This window comes from Lytechinus variegatus, chromosome 19, assembly GCF_018143015.1.
Source record: "Lytechinus variegatus isolate NC3 chromosome 19, Lvar_3.0, whole genome shotgun sequence".
Lineage (NCBI taxonomy): Eukaryota > Metazoa > Echinodermata > Echinoidea > Temnopleuroida > Toxopneustidae > Lytechinus > Lytechinus variegatus.
The window spans coordinates 20,390,038-20,414,082 of NC_054758.1; the positions used below are offsets into that span (position 1 = coordinate 20,390,038).

The 24,045-nt window shown below is 35.6% G+C and overlaps 1 protein-coding gene across 1 annotated transcript; it reads right to left on the minus strand.

The window, feature by feature from the left end:
* Positions 1 to 10,541: 10,541 nt before the first annotated feature.
* LOC121405761 (monocarboxylate transporter 12-like) lies at positions 10,542 to 23,170 on the minus strand. Its single transcript, XM_041596714.1, has 3 exons — positions 22,966 to 23,170; positions 17,119 to 18,078; positions 10,542 to 10,654 (listed from the first exon to the last, which is right to left on the minus strand). Exons 1-3 carry the CDS (start codon positions 23,168 to 23,170, stop codon positions 10,542 to 10,544), a joined length of 1,278 nt encoding a protein of 425 aa, XP_041452648.1.
* Between the last annotated feature and the right edge of the window lie 875 nt (positions 23,171 to 24,045).

A 24,045-nucleotide genomic window follows, 5' to 3' on the forward strand; every position in this document is an offset into this window, starting at 1 on the left:
TTTTATCTGCCAAAATATACATATAATTTTTCTAGAACTTGTATTGGATACGAAGGACCTGTCATCTGGAATGATTTGCCATCTGAAATAAAACGGAAATAAAAATCATATCTTGCCAATTCACGATCAGTTTTTAAATAAAATGGAGCCTTGTTTTTTTCATTGCTTGTTGGTTTATGTTGATGTTATAAATATTTAATCACCATTGATTTGTTTTATTTTAACCAACGCGCGGAACAAAGGGGGATTGGCCTCGATAGGTCTTTGGCCTTTGCCAATCCCCTACATCCACCGCGTGTTGGTTCTGCTCTTTTTATTTGTAATTATATTGATTTGTTTATGTATTGATTGTATTTTATTTTTCTTATAATATTGTATGTTGTATATTTCTTTTTAATGGATGTAAATAAAGTGAATTGAATTGAATGTCTTTCGTACGTGTGTATCTACTAGTCTCCCAGGTTATTAAATGTTATTTTTGAGAAATGAAAAAAAAATGAGCCTGCAATTGTCTGAAAGTGTTTCCGTTTCTTAAGAAATTGTTATGGTACCTTGAATTGTTCAAAATACGGGACTAGCATTTTCTACTGCAGCATATAATGAGGCGGGATGTAACTTTGGCGTTCGTGCCTTGGAGATGAAATTATTGACATTTCTGTCCCTTTAAATCCATAATAAAAAATGTCGTGTGAAGAATAGCGGTGCATGTAGGTCTATTCGTTTTTGCTTTCATGTTTCATCTCTCTCTCTTGCTCCTTCTTTCTTGCTCTCTCTCTCTCTCTCTCCTTCTCTCTTACCCTCACTTTCTTCTTCCATCGTTCCCCTCTTTTGTTTTTCTTTCTCTCTCTCGCTTTAATGGCACATCATTTTGTCTCTTTCTTTCAGTTTTATCAGTGTGTTGCTATGTGAATGTTTGTGAGCGGGTTTGCAATAACCCACATCTGGGGACATCTACCATTTAACCCATTAACCAAGGACGTCCGCTGTCCAGATAACCAAGTCAATCAATTTATTAGCTTATTTCAAAAGGTTTAATAAAGTCATAAATATATACACATAAAATTATTTGGGGACATCTACCCTTTAACCCACCAAACTAGGACGTCCACAGTCTAGAGAACCATGAAAATAAATTCCTCAGCTTAGTTCAAACGGTCTTATATACTCATTAGTATAAGAAATTCGTGATTTGTAAAAGTTCTCGGTTGGTTTATTGAAATAAAGTTGTGTGTATGGATTGGGGTGTGTGGGTCTATGCATGTGCATGTATATGTGTGTGGGAAGGGGGGCAAAGTATATAAAGTATTTTATTTTCCCTTTGATGGTTGCCTTAAGATAGTGGTAACCTGAAGAAGCAACGGTTCATGGGTTAGCTCCGATCATACGATGTACCATGAGCAAATGATTGCCTGTAAAAAAAAATTTAGTATAATATTATAATTCCATGAACTAGCTTACTGGAGGGACTGCGGATCCATTGAAGAGGGCATCTAACAACAACAATCCGCCTGCATGCATGCATTTACACCATTTGCAATTTTGAAAGCATGTGTTCCCAAATTCGGTCTCAAAACCTGGACAAGACAAGGCTTTTTGTGCTACAAACTTTTGGCGAAAAAATAGAGGTGGGGCGACGATACATTGAGGCTTGGGTGGCCCCTTTTCTGTAATTGTCAAGTCATGAAAAATAAGATGAGAAAAATAAGGGATTAAAGGGAAAAAATAATAACAAGAATTAGATACGTATAAAAAGATGTATTCTCATCATGGACTTTTGAGTCACATTTTCAAAATGCTTAAATTCAACAGTTTGAGTCACATTTTAAAAGGCTTAATGATAAATTCCAGTTTTGGTAACGATCTCAAAATGACTTTTTACAGAATCTAATATAATGACCACCCAAGTGTCTGTTTGTATGAATAAAAAATATGTGCCAAAGGATTCTTGGAGAAACTGTGCAATTGCTGAGAAATAAGCAAAATAAGCGCGGATTCGTTCACTTCCGTCGGGTCTTTATTCCAGCAATAATAATACAGTGTCCCACGTGTACCTATCTGTGTTGGTGATCTTCAGTGTGAACATTTTTCAGCGTAGCTATATTTCAAGATTTCACAAGTTCAGTTTATGTAACGGTACCAGATCTAGATCCTCGATGATATACTGAAAATTAAGCCTGGTTTTACAGACTTTCTCATGAAATCAGTGTTTACTGCAACTACTGGAATTTCTCTTTAAATTCAACAGTGTGGATATAATTTCACACTGTGTACTTCTTTCATTACATTGTTATCAAGGATGTACATTCACTTAAACTCAAGAGAAATACAAACAAAAGTGGCAAATTTTCATTTCATATCAATAACAAAATGATTTTTTTCTTCTCAAAAAGCAAAACTGAAGCAATAATGATGGAATTAAATACCTTAACAACGTCGAGTCTCTCTGCTACTCATCATCTCTACTCGCCGACTCAAGCCAGCATCTCCTCATCAGCTCTACTACTCAAGCTGTTCTCACTCAACATTCCTTCTGGTTTACATTCCTTTTCAGGAATTTTTCAAGAAAGGATATTCTACTCTCAAATCTCCACTTTCTCGCCTATCCACTTCTTCTCTTCTTCTATCCACTGTTTCTATAACACTCCACATGGTGTACCGTAAACCACATCAGCAACTTAAAAATATTGTAGCCGAACCGACTGCCGGCCTGATGAACTGGTTCATTTCGGTTGCAATATACAACCAGTTGGCGTAAAGTACGTCTTTTTTTACTTCTGAATTTTTGCTCCTTCTCAGTAACTTAGATTATATGTCATGAATTTAAACATCTCTGTCATTCCGTAAAGTGGTTTGCAATGCAAACGCGTTACCAGTGAAATAGGACAGTTTAGAAAAAAATATTGAAAACCAATTCTGTAGAATTCATGAATAAAGATGAAGATTCACTTTTTTTGCTCGATAGGTTGTAGTTTCAATTCAATTCAATTTGCATTTATTTCATTCTCGATAAAAACAATTATAAAGCAAGGTACGAGAGACAATACATTTACAAGCAGGAGTAAAAATGAAAATGAAATGGGAAACTGCATAAATGAAGCCAAGTGGCCTTGTGTAAGCGCAGTTCCCCAAACATTAATAACATGACATGGTATAGAGAAACAATAAGATAAAGAATTAAACAGGATATATAAACAAAAAAAAGAAAAACAACATAAACAGGTGTCAATCTACAAGAAAAAAATAACTATACATACTCAATATATAGCAACTGCTTCAATCTTTTTTTGAATGACCTAACAGACTTGCTTTCAATTACATCTCTAGGGGTGGAGTTCCAAATTACAGGGAAATTATGTCTTACACATTTCATTACGTTATTAGTTTTAACTGGCCATTGGTGGAATGAACCTTTAAAACGAGTATTGTGATTATGTTTGCGGTGATTAAGGGTAAACAATTTATGGATATTAAGAGGTAGTTTGTTCTGGAAACAAAAGAAACCAATTAATGCAATAGAAAAATAATACAAATCATAAATATTAAGAGACTTTATTTTTCGTAATAGTAGGGCAGATTGGGCTTGATAATGACATCCCATACATATACGAAAGGCTTTTTTTTTGCAATGTAAATAATTTTTTCAAATTTTCTTCGACTGCAATCGCCCCAACTAACAACACAATAATTAAGATATGACAATATAAAAGAATTTTATAATAGTAATAATGCAGAAGATGGGAGTCTTTTAACCTTTTAACCCATATAACAAGTTATTAGAATTTTAGTAAAAAACACAGCAAAACACAAGGTTACGACTTAATAAGAGCTATAAATTATGTCCATGCCTTATGTCGAAATGTCGAAATAGTATAAAGATTTCTAGTGCATGTACATGTAGATTTAATAATGCCCGAGTTAAAAGGCTGAATGTTTTTTTTTAGGTTTATAACGAAATCTTTAAGCTGCATTATTTTAACTGGCCATTGGTGGAATGAATCTTTAAAACGAGTATTGTGATTATGTATGCGGTGACTATAGGATAACAAATTATGGATATAAAGAGGTAGTTTGTTCTGGAAACAAAATAAACCAATTAATGCAATAGAAAAATAATACAAATCATAAATATTAAGAGACTTTATTTTTTGTAACAGTAGGGCAGATTGGGTTTGATAATGACATCCCATACATATACGAAGGGCTTTTTCTGCAATGTAAATACTCTTTCTAATTTTCTTCGACAGCAATCGCCCCAACTAACAACACAATAATTAAGATATGACAATATAAAGAATTGTATAATAGTAATAATGCAGAAGTTGGAAGGGAGTCTTTTAACCTTTTAACCCCTATAACAAGTTATTAAAATTCTAGTACAAAACACAGCTTTTATTGGTGACATCAAGCTTTGTCAAATTCGCTAGACGGCACGACGTTGGTTATGTCTGACGGCCATTTTGTGTTAATTACAAGGTTGATTTGATTTGATTTATTCATTTCCGTTTCACAATAATATAATGAACATAACAATAATATGATAAACATAACAAAACAAGGTCGAAAATACTAAAAAAATATATAATGTGTATATATAAATAATCATAAATTTAAAGAACAAAATTGAGTAAATAAATTTATCTGAAATGACATTTGTATTTGAAAGTAAAACGGAGGGACTTGCCGAAAAAAGCAGAGCTTGTACAGGAGGCAAGCCCCGAACTTAGTTTCAATATAAAACTACAACAAATAAGTATTGGGTCGTAATGATAAATATGTTTAAAAATGAATACATTTTTTGTGCACTTGAAAAAACGTAACTGATGGGTCATGTAAAGAAATATTTACGTTATACAATATTTTAAGAGAGGGGGAGGTGAGGGGGGAACAGAAGGGACAGAGCAGTGCAGTACACTAAGTAGAAAGGAAGATGGCAGGCAGCAGGAGCAGGTACTTGGCTAATTGCAGTTTTAAGAAGAAAAAAAGAATGTAAAACAAATAATATACATGACTATATGTATATAATATAAACACATATTCATAAAAGTTGAGTATAATTACATTAGTTATTTTAGTTATTCAGCTTGACCTGTTTGCGACGAATATTTCAGAATTAACATTTTTTTCAGTTTGCGTTTAAAAATATTTACATTAGGGGATTCTTTGAAATCTTGAGGCAGAGAGTTCCAGTAGGCAGGCCCGGAGAAGACAAACGAGTTTTTTGCAAATAAAGTTCTTGTTAAAGGAAGATGATAACATTGACGTTGCCTTGTTGGGTAGCTGTGTACGGAAGCATTTTTACGGAACATATTAGAGAAAATGGCGGGGAGATCTTCCCTGCTTAATTTAAACATAAATTGACTAAGTTCGAAAAGATATATGTCATTTACTTTAAGAATATTATTTTCAAAAAAATAAGATATCAGTATGTGATCTAAAGTGTGTTTGAAAAATTATTCTTAGAGCTTTTTTCTGGAGAAGTAATATTCTATTTATTTGTGTTTGTATTGCACATCCCCATGCAATATTCCATAATTGATATATGGTAGAATAAGTGTGTAATATAATGTTAACAAAGTGCGAGAAGGGAGAAAATGTTTAAGTTTATTAATAATTCCAATGTTTCTAGAAATTGTTTTACATATACTATCGATATGAGGCTTCCAGGATAATTTGTCGTCAATAAGGACACCCAAGAATCTAGTAGTGGAAACATTATTAAGAACCAAATTATCAAAGAAAATCCTGTCAGTTGGAGTATTGATTTTATTACTGAAAAGCATGTAGTTTGTCTTCTGGTGATTAAGTGAAAGTTTGTTGGCCTTGATCCAATCTGTAACATTTGTTAGTTCAAAGTTTAAGGTTCTAACGAGTTGGTTAATATCATCATGGGAAAAGAAAATATTGGAATCGTCAGCAAAAAGTATAAATGAAAGTAAATTTGATGTATTTTTAATATCATTGATGTAAGTTATAAAAAGAAGTGGGCCTAGTAGGCTACCCTGGGGGACACCGTAAGTAATTGGAAGAGTAGTCGAATTGCAATTATTTACTGATACAAATTGGGTCCTATCAGTGAGGTAACTCCTGAACCACTCCAAGGCCTTCCCTCTAACTCCATAATGACACAGTTTATGAAGGAGAATTTCATGATTTATAGTGTCGAAGGCCTTGGAGAAGTCCAGGAAGATACCGAGAGTATGACAACTATTATCGATGAAAGTGGTGATTTATAAATGACAAAATTGCATGGGAAGTACTGTGATTTTTACAAAATCCAAATTGGAAGTTTTGAAAAAAAAATGTTATGTAATTTGAAAAAATCACTAGTTCTGGTATGGACCAGTTTTTCTAGAATTTTAGATAGTGAAGTTAGTAAGGATATTGGACGATAGTTAGAAACGAGTTGGCTATCACCTTTTTTGAACAGTGGGATGACTTTGGAGATTTTCATTTTATTGGGGACCCGTCCAGTGGTAAGAGAGATATTAAAAATATGTACCAATGGATCAACGATGGCTGCAATGATTTTTTTTTAGAAGAAAGTTTGGTATACCGTCATACCCCGGGCTTTTCTTATTCTGTAGATTGCTAACAATGTTTATGATTTCCATAGAATTAGTAGGGCTAAAAAACATAGAATTGGGGTTAGGGTCGTCAAGGAAATCAGAAAAGGATTTGTTATTTCCAAGTATATTTTTAGCCAAGTTGTTGCCGACATTTGAAAAATATGAATTAAACTCTCCTGTGATTTTATTAGCGTCGTCTGTACTTTATTTTTGTGATTGTAGAGCTTTTTTTCTTTTTGTTCAGTACATTATTAATAATCTTCCAAGTATTTTTCATATCATTTTTGTAAATGTTCAATTGGGAAGTGTAGTATTCCCTTTTGGCAATACGTAATAATGTGGTAAGGGTGTTTTTATAACAAGTGTACTTAGAACGAGAGTTTTCGTTAGGTTTAGAAATATATTAAAGATTATTTTTACGATTAATAGATCGTAAAATAGATTTAGTGATCCACGGATGTATTGGGATTTTTTTATAATTTGACTTTCGGTGGGTGATAAGAGGGACATTGGTGTATAGACAAGATGTTAATTTGGTAATAAAAATGTCGTAAGCTACATCAACCTCTGTGGAGTCAAAAATGGTCGACCAGTCTGTATTGTCTAAATCATTAATTAAATGAGAAATGTTATCATCGGTTATTTTACGATAGGAAGTATTATATGATTCATTCTTAAAAAGTTTAGTTTTTGACAGCTTCGGAAAAGTTGAAAAGTGATCAGAAATATCGCTAAGAACTATACCAGCTTGGGGGGTAGGAAAAGTTACATTACTAAAAATATTATCAATAATAGTTGCAGAAGTGTTAGTCACTCTCGTTGGTTTAATGATTAGTGGTAAGAAAGAATTAGTCAAAAACGTTTCGAGAAACTCTTGCGAGATATTGTTATTGTTGCAATTCATTAAATTGATGTTTAAATCCCCCATAAAAAACAATCTTTGTTTTTCAGAAAAGGATTGAGTAAAAAGTCATTGAGGGTTTCCAGAAAATGTTGAGTATTTGAATTAGGAGGTCGGTATAAGACTCCCAGTACGACTTAAGGTTACGACTTAATAAGAGCTATAAATTAGGTCCATGCCTTATGTCGAAATAATATAAAGATTTCTAAAGCATGAAAATTAAATAATGCCCGAGACAAAGGCTGAATGTTTTATGAGGTTTATAATGAAATCTTGGAGCTGCATTATGCATGAGGTATATCTTTTGGGACAGGATGCAGAATCTAGATTGAAGTCTTAAGCTGATGTGTATTTTGTTTCATTCAGAAGTATCTTCAATTCCTAAATGAATTAATTTATGCATTTTACAGATTTTTTTTTTACCGATTGACTGTAGATTATTATAATCTGCCAACCTGTGCGCTTTGAAACACCAGTATAAAGCGCCCTACAAATGTTATTATTATTATTATTATTTGGTCCTCAGGCAAAGCAAAGGCAGAGGAATAGACAAACAAAGGGAAATATTATAGAGTAGTTCATTGATGATTTAGATGTGTGTGTGTTTGTGTTTTTTGTGTGTGTTAGCTACAGTATGAACACTGTAATTATTGGTTATAAATCATGAAAGAGGTTTACAGGATTAATTATTGCTTAATAAGCATTTTGTATTAAAACAAGGACAATGCATCATTTAAAGGGCATGTTATATATCTATTTAGCATTAACTTTTGCTCAGACACACAAAGGGTTTAGCACTGAAAGAGAAATGAATGAATTGTTTTTTTATTCTTAGAATTGTGATTAACAATGAACAGCTTTAAGCTAATGCTGTCAATCCAAACAAGCATGAATTAGTAATATTGCACCTGCAAATTAAAAAAATATATTACTTGCACGTAGGTAAAAGAGATTTTTATCATAATAAATACTTTAACAGAAAGATTTTCATGACCATGAAAATGACTATGAACAAGCTTGCACCAGAAATTAATCAGTCGACTTTTTATATTTTATGTGTATATGATCCAATTCGCCCATCAGCAATGATGAGATTCAAATTCCTTAAAATTTCAAGCATTTTTTCAACACTGTCACTAGATTTCCTCAACAATTTTTTGGAATGTAAGATATGGTAATGGGATGAAACAAAGTCAGATAAATCCAAGTAGAAGGAATTGGAACATTCAATAAAATCATTACAATACTTGAATATTTCACTTTCATTTTCTGTTCATGAGTTGAAATCACTTAAAAGCCAAATAGGAAAATCGTTGACGTATTTCAACATTATCAAATCGGAAGCCATATTGTCAAACGTAGAATCATTATAATATTGCGATTGTTCATGAGGAATATACGCTAATCATAAAATGAATGCAAGTCCGAAAGCTTTGTCGCTAAACGTTTATCCACTTTATTGTATCAGCTTTACTTTGTTTATAATTTTTACATAGTCATATTTCTCATCATATTTCTGGACATATCCTTCCAAAATACCTTCTATTTTCTTTGTTCGACCACAGGCAGTAAAACCGAGTAAGTTAAAACATCCAATCTCATAATTTACCGGGCCGGCATTGTCCTATTTTATGAAGAGACTAGTTGACTTCATGTGCTCCTCCGACCATCCTTGTTTGAATAGGTCGTCGGGAGAGTCAATCATATGTTTGACCTCTTTGTCTCCATCTTTTACTACACAAAATATTTTTCCGTCTATCGTCCAAACTTTGGAAACAGCTTGATCCTTGCGTAACTCACGAATAATCTTGACACGGATTTGAGTTCTTTGACGATGAAGACAGAAGACACCTTTCCTATGATACTTCAGCTTGCGTTAAGCTTTCATCACTTCTACTTTCTTCTCTCTCCGAACCATCTTAATCATCTTCGTGATCACTCTGTGGCTCACAGAACATCCCCACATTTAAGATCAACTCCTATTCCTTGACTAGACTTGATCACAATCCTGCTGGCATCTTCTTCGGATGTCTCCTTGAGGACGAAGAGTCTACAACTATCACGGTGTGAGTATTGCTCTAGCCTGTCGACCTCGAAACCTGTAGACTGAAGCTCCGGATGAGAAACGTCAGGACGTCTACGAGGAACGTCTACAGCTACAGGCTTCAGATTCTCCATAACAACTTTTACAGCAGGATGTAAAAGCCTGGGGCCCGTATTCTGAAGTCGGGTCCAGTTGGTTTAAGTATGGATAGCCAATTGTTCCATAAATCACTAACGGTAGAGATATCATATTTCTGATCATTTGGCTCTGAAATAATTCACAATTGTCTAGGAAGTATTAATAGATGGTTATCTTTACCATCGATGAATCGGGAAAGAGCACAGTTAAAAAGAATAATCCAACTTAAAAAAAATGTTGACACTCATGGCTTCCCATAATTTTAGCACAGATTTAGACCATGGTCTAAGTTAAACCCGACTATAGAATACGGACCTAGGTCACCGACTGAATGATGATGGGCTGAATAGCCAACAACACCTTGGACTCAATGTCAGCAACCAATCCATCCCTTTATTTCACTTTGGTCTGGCTCGGGCTCTTAGCTGGCTTCACTCCACTGGCAGCAACCACATCCGTGTGAGATAGTTTCCTCTAGCTGGCGCAGATCAACAGATGGGATGCTCGGTGCCTTCAATGACACATCATTATCAAGGACATCAAACATGTTTTTGTTATAAGCCATACCGAGGTCACATGAAACGACGATAACGCCGTGGTCTCCAAAAGTCGAACAATAACAATCACTGGCTTTGGTGTCCAATCAGTTTTCACACTTCAATATGCTTTCGGATTATGTTAAAAAAATAAGGGCCAATCAAAAACGTGTACTACTGCGTAATGATCACTGCGCGTCACATATTGTGTAGGGGTCAACACTTAAAGAGCGATTCTAAGTAACGCTTAAATCTTTGTGGAGCACACCCCTCCCCAAACTAGTTTGAAAACTAAGAGATTCGTTGGCGATTCACAGCTGGCGTGGTGATTTGTCCAAGATACCCTTAACTCGATGTTAGGTTGGTTTCTCAAACACAGCAACTGGCAGCATTAGAACAAAGACCAATATTTGTACACCACCAAGAAACTTGTATGTCGCATCGTACGAGAAGACTCCGCCAACAACACCTGCGGTACGGACGAAAAAATGTAATGTAAAATGATATTTATTATCCTTGTTTATATATCACTTTATCTAATCAAACTGCTGAATGTTAGACCAATAAAATACGAACATTCTAGACTTGCGATTTGTTTTGTGTAAACGCAGCTCATATTTTTGTAACGGGATTGGAAGTCTTTTAGCGCTCTTCAGAAGATAATTACCCTGGCTTATCTTGGCCTAATTATAAGAGGAGCTATCTGTTACACAACCTGCACGCAGGTGTATGGATAGTTTCAAACTGCCAGCATGATCGAGCCATTTCGAGCCCGATCAATCACGTTCATGCATGATCAAGCCTAGTCAATCCCAATCAAGACCAAATTAAGACTGGTCAAGCCAGTTCTTGAAATGACAGTCACATTTACTCAACTGGGATCCATTACTTTGATCATGCTGATACTGGTGGGTGTTTCATAAAGTTGTTTGTAGGCTACGGCAACGGATGGTGACCCATTCTTATAAACTAGATCAACGCAAATAAGCGTTTCAATATACGGTTTGACCCGGAAAATTGCAACAGATGATTTTGAACTGTTTCTGGCAGTATTTGACCTCAGGAATAACATACTAAAAATCTACCAAAATCCACATATGAGAAAATTATTATTTTTAAGATGGCGTCCAAGATGGCCGCCATTCACTAAAATGGATATGCATGTAGCTCACTCATTATCCATCCTCGAATCCTATTTGTTTCCATAATCCATGGTCCAGTGGGTAAACGAATCTATTGATACAAGTTAGAATTTATATTAGCACTCCAGGTACCTGAAAAATCCAAGATGGTGCCAAAAATGGCAACTGTAAGGTAAAAATGAAAAACTAATATCTTAATTAAGTGGCTTTAATTCGGTCCATATTCGATGGTTTTAATGGTGAAGTACTATATCGAGAGAAGGTACATGTACAAGGGCAGTCAGTGGTCTGGTGTGTCCAAATATCCAAAATTGAGTTTAAAATGACAGTTAATACTTAAAATGGACATAGCTCATATCATATCCACATGGAACTCCGGGAGATATGACTTTGGTGTCTAGACCATAGTTTCAATAGGCGATTAATAAATTGCGACAAGTTACACGCACACTCAGTGGTCCAGTACGTTCAAAAATCCAAGATGGCTTTCAAAAATGGAGTAAAAAAAAATGCTGTTGCAACTTAAAAAAAAACAATCATAGTTTGTTCATTATCCGGGAATATGATTTTTGTGCCACTGCCTATACCATGTTTAAATGGGTAACATAATACATTGGAATATCTATATATGGTATTTACAAATGGACATAGTTCATACAATATCCGTCAAGGGCATATGATTTTGATGTCTATGCCATGGTTTTAAAAGCCAGAAAATTAGCTACAAGGAAAGTCAGAAGTCCAGTGTGTCGAAAATCCAAGATGGCTTCGAAAAATCGGAGTCTGAAATGACTGTTGTTACTTTACAAACAGACAGAGTTCATTTGAAATCCACCAAGGAGATATGATTTCGGTGTCCACACTATGTTTTCATGGTTAAAATAAGTACGTTTGGACTGGTTACATTGATATGAGTTCTCCAGTTTGAGTAAAAATCCAAGAGGATTTCAGAAAAGGCATCTAAAACGACTCATATCACTCAATAATGAAAATGAAAAAATGAAAATGAAAATCCATAATTTATTGTTCGAAATAGACATGAAATGAAATGCAGATGGTCAGAGTTGTACAGCATCTATCGATAAGAAATAATGTTGGTGTCTAAATTGTGGTATGAAGGGTCAGATAATACATTCGGGCAAGTAAAAAGGATTGTTATTCCATTTTGTCAAAAAGAAAATCCATGGCGGATTCTAAAATTTATCAAAATGGATGCTGTCACCAACTCGTGAAATAATATGATAACCTATCTCCTCGCATTTAAATGTAGGCACCAATATTTTTTCTGACAGGTGGATATTGTATAAACTGTGTCCATTTGTAAGTAACAACAATCACTTTAGAACCGATTATTTGAAGCCAACTTGGATCTTAAGGCAAAATGGATAAATGCATATCATGGTATCCAATCCCAAAGTATTTTTACCCTTGAAACCTTTGTTTAGACGCCAAAATAATATCCCCGAGATATATTTGCCATGTTCTTTATCCACTTTTAAGTAGCAACATTTAAGACCCCCACTTTTGTAAAACCATCTTCGATTTTTGGACATACCTGACACCTGACTGTCCTTTCAACTTATGCAATGTATTAATTGAACCTTTAAACTCTAGTGTAGACAGCAAAATCATCCCTCCAAGGTGCATTTTAATAAAATTTGTATACTTTTAAACAACAACAGTAAAATTACACCCAATTTTGAAGTCATCTTAGATTTTTTTTAACATATAGACAACTGACTGGTCTTGTAACTTACCATGCTTACCCTAGTGTATTTCTTGACTCTTTAAACCATGGTTTAGACACCAAACTCATATTCCCCAAACATAAATTGAACAAACTATGCCCTTTTATAAGTAACACCAGACATGTGTTTACTCCATTTCTGGAAGCCATCTTGGAATTTTGGACGTACTAGATCCCTGACTGTCATTTTAATTTGTCCTAATATATCATCTGACCCTTGAAACCATTACAGGCGAATATAAAATGAGCTATGCAACTTTTAAGTATCAGCAGCCATTTTGGAATCAATTTTTGAAAGCCATATTGGATTTTTTTTATCATACCAGACCACTGACTGTCCTTGTAACTTATCCTCATATATTATTTGAACATTGAAACCAGTGGTTTTGACATCAAAATTACATCAAAATTTGTCCTAATGTAATATTTCGACCCTTGGAGTTATGCAGAGGAAATGAACTCTGTCCATTTTAATTATCAACAGCCATTTTCAACTCTATTTTTGGAGGCCATCTTTGATTTTCATACACATTAGACCACTGGCTGTCCTTGTAACTTATTCCAATGTACTACTTCACCCTTAAAAACTATTGAATAAAAACCAAATTCAAGCCACTTAGTAAAATTGTGGATTTTCAGCCTACGGTAGCCGTTTTCGGCTCTATCTTGGATTTGCCATGTACACTGGACGGCTTATATTCTCTATAAGCATGTATCAACATTTTTTTTTTCTACCCCCGAGATCATAGAAGGTGAACCGAAATAGGATTCTAGGGTGGATAATGAGTCAGCTGTATCCATTTTCAGTGTATGGCAGCCATCTTGGACGCCATCGTAAAAATAACCACTTTCCCAGAAGCGGATTTTGGTAGATTTTTATTATGTTATTCCTGACGTCAAATAGTACCCCCAAAACGTTGGAAATTCGTTTGTTGCAATTTGTTCGAGGTAAGGGTATTTTTGGTCCTGTATTGACCCGTCTAGTATCATTAAGCACAGTAAAGGATCACCAGTCTTTTGTAAAGTCGCTCAGTGGACAGCATTATGAAACAGCCACCAGGGGCCCGGAACACTAAGCTTAGCAATAATGATAATAATATAGGGTATCTATATTGCGCACCTATCCACCCTGTTAGGTGCTCAAGGCGCTCTTATATTACCCGGCTAAGCTAGGCGTTCATAGCGCACACAGCTTTTTAAGGAATTACTCCCTACCGGTACCCATTTACCTCACCTGGGTTCAGTGCAGCATATTGTGGATAAGTTTCTTGCTGAAGGAAATTACGCCATGGCTGGGATTCGAACCAACGACCCTCTGTTTCAAAGTCCGAAGACTAATCCACTGGGCCACAACGCTCCATGATCGTAAATGATCGTAAAACATTTTTATACGATTGATTGCATTTGTTATAATGTACAATCAATCGTAAAACTCAAGCGTACGATTGATCCGCTACCTTTTTGTTACGTGACCATGGTCTCTTAATACTACATTCAAAATTCAGACAATGAGATTCATTTTAAGCCTACTTCTTCCTATATAGAAAAACTATTTAGAAATAATTAGCAAAATTATTTAAAAATTATTTTACAAGTTAAAGGAAGTACTGCCGGATATGTACATGGAGAGACTAAGGATGCTTGAAAGAAAAAATATGATATTATACTTATGTTTTTGTATATGGGTGTATTAATGTTTTAGGTATATTATGTATGTGTATGTATATTGTATGCATTTATGTATCTTGCATCTAACATTTCATCCAATGGTACTTTTCTTCTTTTTTTTCTTTTTGTATTTTTGATACCTCGTTGTTACTATGTTATGTTTATGTTGTATTATTTTTTTTCTTATGTTTTTTTCTTTTTGATGATGCTCCTTAAATGTCAGGATTTTATATCAATAAACTTTTGAATTGAATTTGATTTGAATAGAAGTCAAAACTTTTTGATAAAGGCCTACATGATTTCTAAACAAATCAACATACGACAATTGCCTTAACATCATGACTCTGTTTCTGTTTGTGGTAACTCCCGTAGGAACTCGGCACGACAGCATTTTGCTGGTAAACGCCAAGCTGATATATAACCAATTACCTATGAAACATTTTACGTCTAGGTTAATTAGTCACAGTGGCTGACGTTATAGACGACAGGTATCACTCTCGGGCTTTTTTTTATCAAAGTGGAGACAATGGCAGAGATGGGATTCGAACTCACAACCTTGCGATTATGAGTCCAATGCTCTAACCACTGGACCACACGACCCGATTGATGAATATCTGAAAAATTATAAAATAATTTTCTTACCAATTATAATTTAAATAGTAGGGAAAGACGGGGTAGGTTGTGACACGTTTTGCCTTTTGCATGTTAGAAATGATATGACTAAGTGATATGATTTTGTAGAAATAAATACATTGCTTTAAAATATAATTCTTCTGAAATATTTTCACCTATGTATAACTTTCGGTTACCCTTCGTAATTCCGAAGGTTCACATTTCCGAAACACGCAAATTGCCTATACCTCGATGTTCGTTAATCCGAAAACGAAAAAGGGTTCGTTAATCCGAACATTTGTGGCGTAATTCCGAGGGTTCGGTAATCCGAAAAGGAAATGAGAGTCGTAATTCCGAAGGTTCGTCAGTCCGAAAACGAAATGATGTTCGTAATTCCTAAAGTTCGTAAGTCCGAAAACGAGATGAACTACGAACCTCATTTCGTTTTCGGATAAACGAACCTTCGGAATATCCGAACCTTCCGAATAACGAAGCTTCGGAATTACGAATGTACATGTATGCGATAGCTTTCTTCCCCCAATCTTAAAGTCATTGTCACCTATGAAAAAAAGAGATATCAAATGGCTCAATTTGCCCCTTCCGTGAGGCAAGTTGAGCTACATTCTAAGGTAAGTTGAGCCACAAAAACTATAATGTACAAAATGAATGGGGGAAGAACCAGCATGTGAATGTAATGTAATTTCAAATCAATTTAAAGAATTTTTTCACTTGCTAATTTTCAAAAACTACTAACGTGCTCTAAAAAGAAAAGATCAGTCATGTAAATTCGCTCCATTCAGCCTCCATATCGATGGCTTTTTAAGGATTATATAATATATATATATGTCGTAAAGTTTCACGTATTGGCTTCTGTAAGGTAACAAAATACTGCTGAACATAATGCTTTCATTGCCAATATTTTTTTAGTTTTTTTATAAGCTCCTGAAGAAGACGGAGGACCGTCGAAAATTCGACTGTACAATAAAAACTTTATTGGCAATGAAAGCATTATCTTCAGCAGCATTATATATATATATATATATATATATATATATATATATATATATATATATAATATATATATATATATATATATATATATATGTGTGTGTGTATGTATGTATGTATATGCATTACCATAAGAATTAGCATGACTCTCAACTTGCCCCATGTTGGTTGGCTTAATTTACCCTAGTCCGAACTTAGTGTGATAATTTCGCATCCACACATTTCGTATGCATCCATCATGTAAAAGACTATGACAAGAATGAAGATCCATACCTGGAGTAACAATGTTGTTCTTATGTCTTTATTGTACTTAAAGATTTATGTGTGTAACTTATCTATTTCACACCCTTTTTTTACTTTTTTTGGCGAAAATTTGTATTTACATTTCCTCTAAAGAGTACTTATGGTTTCAAAGTTAAAAACAATGTGTTGTGGTTAGGGGTTATGCAATGGGTCATGAATACATGACACCACCACAATGTCTGATCATTTCATTATTGACTTGGGGCTAGTGGCTCAACTTGCCCCTATGCTCAACTTACCCAGCCCTCCTTTGCTGGTAGGAAGCAGTAAATTTTCGTATATATCGAGAGTGAGGTTGGTTTGGTGTATAACGGAGTGTGAAGGTACATGTATATGCGGGTGTTGGAGCGTGTGTGTCAAGGAGAGGGTAGAGTGAGAATACGGGTTGAATTATTGAAGAGGTGGTGAGCGGGAAAGACAGTGCGTTCCTATAAAAAAAAATCATAGCATTACCTGATAGGTAGCCACCGAGAAAGGTACCAAGACCAAATAATACATCGTTGACTGTGTATGCAACGTCAAAGCTTCCAGGAGACGCTCTGTACTTCACTGATAGAGCGTTAAAGACACACATTCCGCCAATACTTAAAGCAGATATGCACGCACTTACTATCATCATATAGTAGTTGCGAAAGAATGCATCACACAAAATTGAAAGGGAGCTCATAAAAGCTGCACCGAGGCACAAGGTGATTGGATTAGCGAGGCGACCGGAGAGGGCGCCTCCCAAGAGTCTTCCTAGAAAGTTTCCTACTGATGCGTAGAAAGTCACCAGTATCGTAGCACGGATAGAATAACCTCTCTGGATTGCGTGGGGTACCAGAAAAGAATGCCAACCGCAGTAGACGATTCCCAACATGGTGGAAGCAAGAAATAAGAAATTAAAAACAGGGTCCCTGTAAAAATCTGAGCGGTAAAAACTATCACGTAATCTCACAAATGTTTGCCTTGCACTCGTTTCATATTCACGAGAGTCCATTTCAATTCCGTTGACTAATGAAGAGTATGTTGAAGATTCACCGGCAGCTGCCTGATTGTGGTCTGCACCTTTCGGGCACAATGGAGTGCTGTCTTCTTCCTCGCTTGAACAATTGTTTACTAAACTTTCCTCAGAAACTCCACTATGTTCAAGTTCTTGGTAATTCGCGCTTTGGTCCACCGGTCGACTTCCGGTCACGTGTAGTTTTATAGCAACGGCACAAGGGACTAGGTTAGCCATCAGGCAACCTTGAATGAGTATGCCTCCTCTCCAACCGTAAAATTCATCCAAGTGCTCAGCTAGAAGGGGTAAAAGAACCATACCCACGCCGCACCCGCTCGTGCCAAATCCGTACAACAGGTAGAAGTTCTGCTCGCTTGTCAGTTGACTTAAGATGAGTATTGCCGATAAGCCAACCATGCAATATCCCAGGCCTGTCAAAGTGGAGAAAAAATAATCGCGATAGATTTCGTTATTAAATCGGTCGGCCAACTCTACCAAGGATAGCTCGAGAAGTTTTACCGGACAAACTGTTAAGTAGTCCTTGTATGAAAAACTGAATTTAGTTTAAAACAAGTGAGGAAACAAAAATGGAAAATAGGCTTTTCCATCGTTCTCCAGGTAGGAGAGTTACAACATTTTCATGGTTGTTTTTATTTTTATGCCCCCGCAGAAGAAGTCCGAAGGGGGGGGGCATTAGGTGTTACCCCTGTCCGTTCTTCCCCCACTTTGTTTCCGCGCAATGACTCGAAAAAATATTTCATTGATTTTAAAAAATGAAGCACCCCCCCAAAAAAAAAATAATAATAATAATAAATAAATAAAAATCATTGGGGGTGCTGCGTGTATCATTATCGTAGGCAGCAGCCCCCGAAATCAGGCTCCCCCTCTATATTTTTTTTAATATGTCATGATGTACACAAATACCACATTTGGCGATCACGAATCATTTATTATTGCCTTTCGCATATTCCAATATCCCTGGCCCTCCTTTACGCGACTCAATCAAGCTCCGGCACTTCGATACAGACGTTGTCGCGAGCAGCACGTGATGACCACACACTCCTAGCAGGGACGGACATGGGTGTGGTTGGAGTCTTTAAACTTCCAGGTTTTATGTCGAATCAAGCACGCTCGCCCACAACCGCCCGTGTCTTGTATAGAAAATTAGAAGTCAGACAATAGAAATTTAAGATTCTTTTTTTTGGAAAGTAGGGGTGCAGGAGCACCCCAAAATTGTTTATTGGGGTGCTGCCGATCTGGTAGGTATGACTGACATAAATTTAATGTAAATAAACGAAGTTTTGTGAAAACTTTCCCTTCGTCCCTTCAGAATTTTCCGACACACTACTTGAAATAACACTATTTCAAGTACAGTGTCGGAAAATTCACCCCTTTTCAGATCGGAATATCAAATATTTTCTGCCGCGCTTCGCGCTCGCATTATTGATTTCACAATAAAAAAAATGCATTTCCAATGCCCAGATACTAGGTCTATAGACACGCACGCATGTTGATCCAGATACAGAGCTTGTTTTAGGGGTGTATTCAGGGCTCAAAATCTTTATATGAAATACATTTTATCAAAATAAACAAATTTTGTCAAAATCTTAATACAAATAGTCACATATTCAATTTTAAAGTTTAGCAATATTTTGTAAAAAAAACCATGATGTGCATGTCGTCATGAACATATAATAGGTTGGTTGGTGATGTCACATCTCTATTGATTCTTTTTCGTAGTTTATTAAAGGAAATCAAAATTGCTTCATCTTCTTCATACCAGTGTGAATGGTTTGCTTTCCTTAAATTAAGAAAATGGAAGGAAAGAATATATATTGGACTAAATCAGTTGTCAATTCAATTGTTTTGGTTCTTAAAGGTAAAATATTGAAGAAACCATATTTTCTCATAATAAAAATACAAAAGAACTGATGAAAAAAAGATCATTGAATATTAATGAAGACATGCCAAGTGTTTGTTCCACAACTGATTCAACGAGTCGGCATCGCAGACTAGGTCTACTGTTTCTGGCTGCTTTGCTTCGCAAACTAGCATCAGCGCGCTGCGCGCTGAGATCCCACCATACGAGCCATTCAGAGTCTGCATAGCAGACTAAAATGCAATAACCTTTATATTCCTTGTCTGATTTTGATCAAATCTTCATTCTTTTGTTTGTCTGATTTTTTCTTTATCTGTTCAAACCTCATTCAATCTGGAGTACCCCTTTAAACGTGTTTGAATTATAAATTTTCAGATCAGAGTATCAAAAAATTATGCTCGCGCTTCGCGCTCACATTATCAATGTAGGAAGATATCCAATTACCAATCATTTTCTTGATTTAAAATACATGAATAGAATGTCCTGTTTTTAGGTCTGAAATCTCAATTTTGTTTCTGCTCGTGCTTTGCGTTTTTATCAACTGTATAGTTTAATATATACCTATGTTGTTCATGATTAGAAAAGTGCTTAGAATTTCTCATTTTTAGGTCTGAAATCTCAAAAAAATTAGATCGCGCTTCACGTTCACATTAATTGTATAGTTTATATATCTATCCTGTTCATGATTACAAAAGTGCTTAGAATGTCTAGCATTTAGGTCGGAATGTCAAATTTCTCAGCTCGCGCTTCGCGCTCATACTAATGTTTAAAGATATCCAATTTCCCATAATTTTCTTGACTTACAAAAAATGAATAGAATGTACCGTTTTTAGGTCTGAAATCTCAATTTTGTTTCCGCTTTCGTTATAGATATTGAACATTATCATTTCTTTTACTTTTATTATTACTACTACTACTACCCATAATAATAATAATGTTAATATGAATATCATGATTGTTTTTATTATCATCATTAATTTGTAGATATTATCATTATTAATAATGTTATGAAAGATTCCACCACAAGTTTGTATCTTACCAGAAATTGATAAATAAACGGCAATCAAAGCATTGTTAGTAGCCAAAGCTGTTAGCATGACCCCTAGAGATATGAAAATTGATCCTCCAATCAAGAGAGGACGTCGAGTCCATTGTAAACGATACAGGATGTTAATCAGCGGAGCTAGATATTTGAGAAAATAGAAGAAAACAAATCCGAATAAAGCATTGACAGATATTTTTATGAAAAAAAAATGGATAAAGCTCATTGTATACCGCGGCACAAACGATATCTGAAATTTTCGCATTTACTACGTAGACACTCCTTGCAATGTACCAATTCCTTTTAAAATGCAAGTGGCAACGTGAACGCTAGACCAAAAGCTTCGGTCTCTGTTATAGTGGTTATTCCGCTGAACTCAGTTGGTTTTACTCACCAGGATAGGCATGTAACTTATTGATGCAATCGCGAAGCTCAAACTGAAAGTTTTTCATATTCTGACCCAAAGCTTGACGTTTTAAGCGCTTTTCGTGACCATGAAAAAGAGTATTAAACAAAACAATTAATGCGCGTGCGCGAAGCGCGATCTGAAAGTTTTTTTATGTTTCGACCCAGAATTGGACAGTAATTCTCAGCACTTATTAACCATTAACAGAATCGTCACTTTTCTTAACAATTGATGCGATCGCGAGTACGGTTTTTTTTATATTCTAACTATGCATTTGTTGCTAGAAATAGCCCCAAAACATTTGATTTGGCACCCCGCACAAGATTCAAGTCAATTTGGTGCCCCTTCATTCTAGGTCAATATGTCCCCCCCCCCCTCAAAGTCGAACACCAATTTGGGTCATTTTAGCGACCCCTGTCAAACATGAATTTGGCGCCCCCTCCTCCATGTGGAACATCAAATTGGCGCGCCCCAAAGGTCGAATATAAATTTGGCGTCCCCTCCCTGGGTTGAAACATGCCAAATTTGGCGTCCCAGAACAAACATCAAATTGGCGCCCATACGTCGATCAATGCGGCTCCTCCTTTGTCGAACATCAATCCGACGCCTCTATATCGAATTTCAACAGGCGCCCCTAGGTCGAACATCGATTCGGCGCCCCCTAGGTCTCATAAATTCGGCGAACTTGTCTAAATCAGTGTGTTAATGGTAGCGCACATGTTGGTGTTTCCATTAAAATTCGTTTGGTATGTATGTGATGGAGTGCTGCTCGATCCAAGATAAATCCTTTCACACTCACTAATTGAAATCATTCTAGCATGAAAATGTTTGAGTTTAATCATATCAACGATAAAATATACAGCTGACCTAAAATGATTAAAACATCTAAATAATATCTTTTCAGTTCATAATGCTCATTCCGTCGATAGGATTCCTTTCAAGGCCGATAGTCATGACTGATATTAATTGGAAAGGTTCTGTCTTTCCTTGCTGGTGTAGTATGTCATGATCCTTACCTCAAGTCATTTTGAACTCTTGCCATTTTCACCCGTGCCATTATTACATGTTATTATATTATTATATTATGAAAATGATTAGTATCAAATTGATTTGTATCAATATTTATGTTATTTTTGTTGGAAATAAATCTGAATCTGAATTACCTCTGCCATTTTTACCTCTGCCATTTTTACTTCTGCCTATTTTTATCTCTGCCATTTTTACCTGGCACCGATTCGTTCGTGGCAACGTTAACGCTAGACCAAAAGCTTCGGTCACTGTTATATTGGTTGTCCCGCTGACCACCGTGGGGTCAACTCACCAATTACAGAGACCGAAGTTCTAACTCGATATGTAAAGGGACTTTGAAGTTGGAGAAGAAATTTTCTAGGCTTGATATTAGAAAGTACTTTTTCAGTAACAGAGTTGTAGATTTGTGGAATAGTCTTGCTGACAGTGTTGTTTCATCCTCTTCAGTCAACTCATTCAAACTTCGTCTAGATAGGCACTGGTCAAAGAATTATGATTTGCTCTATAAGCCAGTGTAGGCAGTATTGTCTTTGTTTTTCCACGGTTTCTAACATACATGTTCACACTTCTGACAGTCCTTTCACGTGTTAAGTACCGGTATATATATTTTGTTTTAATACCATGGATACTGTACAACCACCAGAGGAGATACTACGATCGATGAACAGGCCCTCAACTCAAGCCTACAGCATCGTGGACTTAAAGTAAAGTTGTATATTATCGGCATCATACAACCAAGTTACACCTTCATTTTAATCATGTACTTTGGCTTCCCTAAAAAGTACTGAGCAGCTTTGGATTCGTGCTGGATTTGTCTGTATTAGCCCTGTACTTGTCTCTCCGCACAGATTTGTGCCTTTTCAAAACGTACTCCGTGCATGGAAGATGTCACTTTGAAAAGTATAATGGATTGTCCCTTTTACGTTTTTTACACGGTTCCGCAGCCCCTGCATCGTACCTACCTGACAAGTAGCAAACGGCGGTAAAAAGACCAAGCGCGACCCCGATGTCTTTGGAGGTTGTTCCCAGACTGTGTGAGATGTCTTTGAGGTAGATCCCGATAGATTTAACAGTGCCAACTTGAGTGCCTGATAGCAGGAAGATGAGAAGCACCACGGGGACACTCCGGTGGATTGCCGTCCTCAATGGCTGGTTTGTCATGTCCATCTTGAGACGTTCTCTCTGTCTTATAAAGAGTTCAAATAGATTCTGATCATAAAGGTTTTAAAAATCCCATTTTGCAGCAAAACATTATGCCTATTTGATGCAAACGTCTTTAAAATCAAGGTTAAATGCCACCATAATTATCATAGATCTATTTCTGGTATATTGAAATTAAATTATCTTCCTGAAATCATGGCATCTTAACTGAAAACCAATAATTTGATGATCACTTACACATATGTGGGACAGTGTGTTAACATTGCTAGGGAAAATACCAAGCATTTTGTGGAATTCCGTGCTTATTTGCCTAATTTCTCAGCAATTTTACATTTTCCCCTGAGCCAATTTGCACACATTTTCATTTATACATGCAAAAACTTGGGTAGGCATTTTACTGGATTCTGTTCGAGCTCATTTGGAGATCGAAACCAAAGTGGTATTATCTTAGTAGCCTTGATGTGACTTTGGTCAATCTGTCATACAAAAAAATCCCATAGATTTGGATCAGAATTAAAGTGATCTTGATCTCGAAAAATTTAGTAAAACTCAAATTCCTTTCAAAGAGATCAGACCAAAGTCAATATCTAAGAAAGACATGTAGAACAAAACTCTTAATCAAATTCATCTAACAATAAGGATCAAACTCAAATTTATATAAACATGTATACATGTATGTATTATAGTAAAATGTAATTTGTTCTCGAAGATTCATATTAAATTAATCCAAAGGGTCCAAATAGTATTTAATTCAAATTAATTTCCAGCTGTCTGATATAGATAAAACTATGTCTCAAAAAAGTTGGATGAAACTCAAAACTGAAATTCCTCTAAAATTTTGAAATCAAGAGTAATGGAATTTGAGATCAAGCTTGAATTTA

Bases quoted from the DNA above. Each gene is read 5' to 3' on its own strand.
- LOC121405761 (XM_041596714.1), bottom strand. From the start codon at position 23,170: ATGGACATGACAAACCAGCCATTGAGGACGGCAATCCACCGGAGTGTC. The intron at 18,079-22,965 runs GTAGGTACGATG...CCACTTTGACAG, and splicing joins CGCCGTTTGCTACTTGTCAG to GCCTGGGATATTGCATGGTT. The intron at 10,655-17,118 runs GTAATGCTATGA...TCCGTACCGCAG, and splicing joins TCTCGGTGGCTACCTATCAG to GTGTTGTTGGCGGAGTCTTC.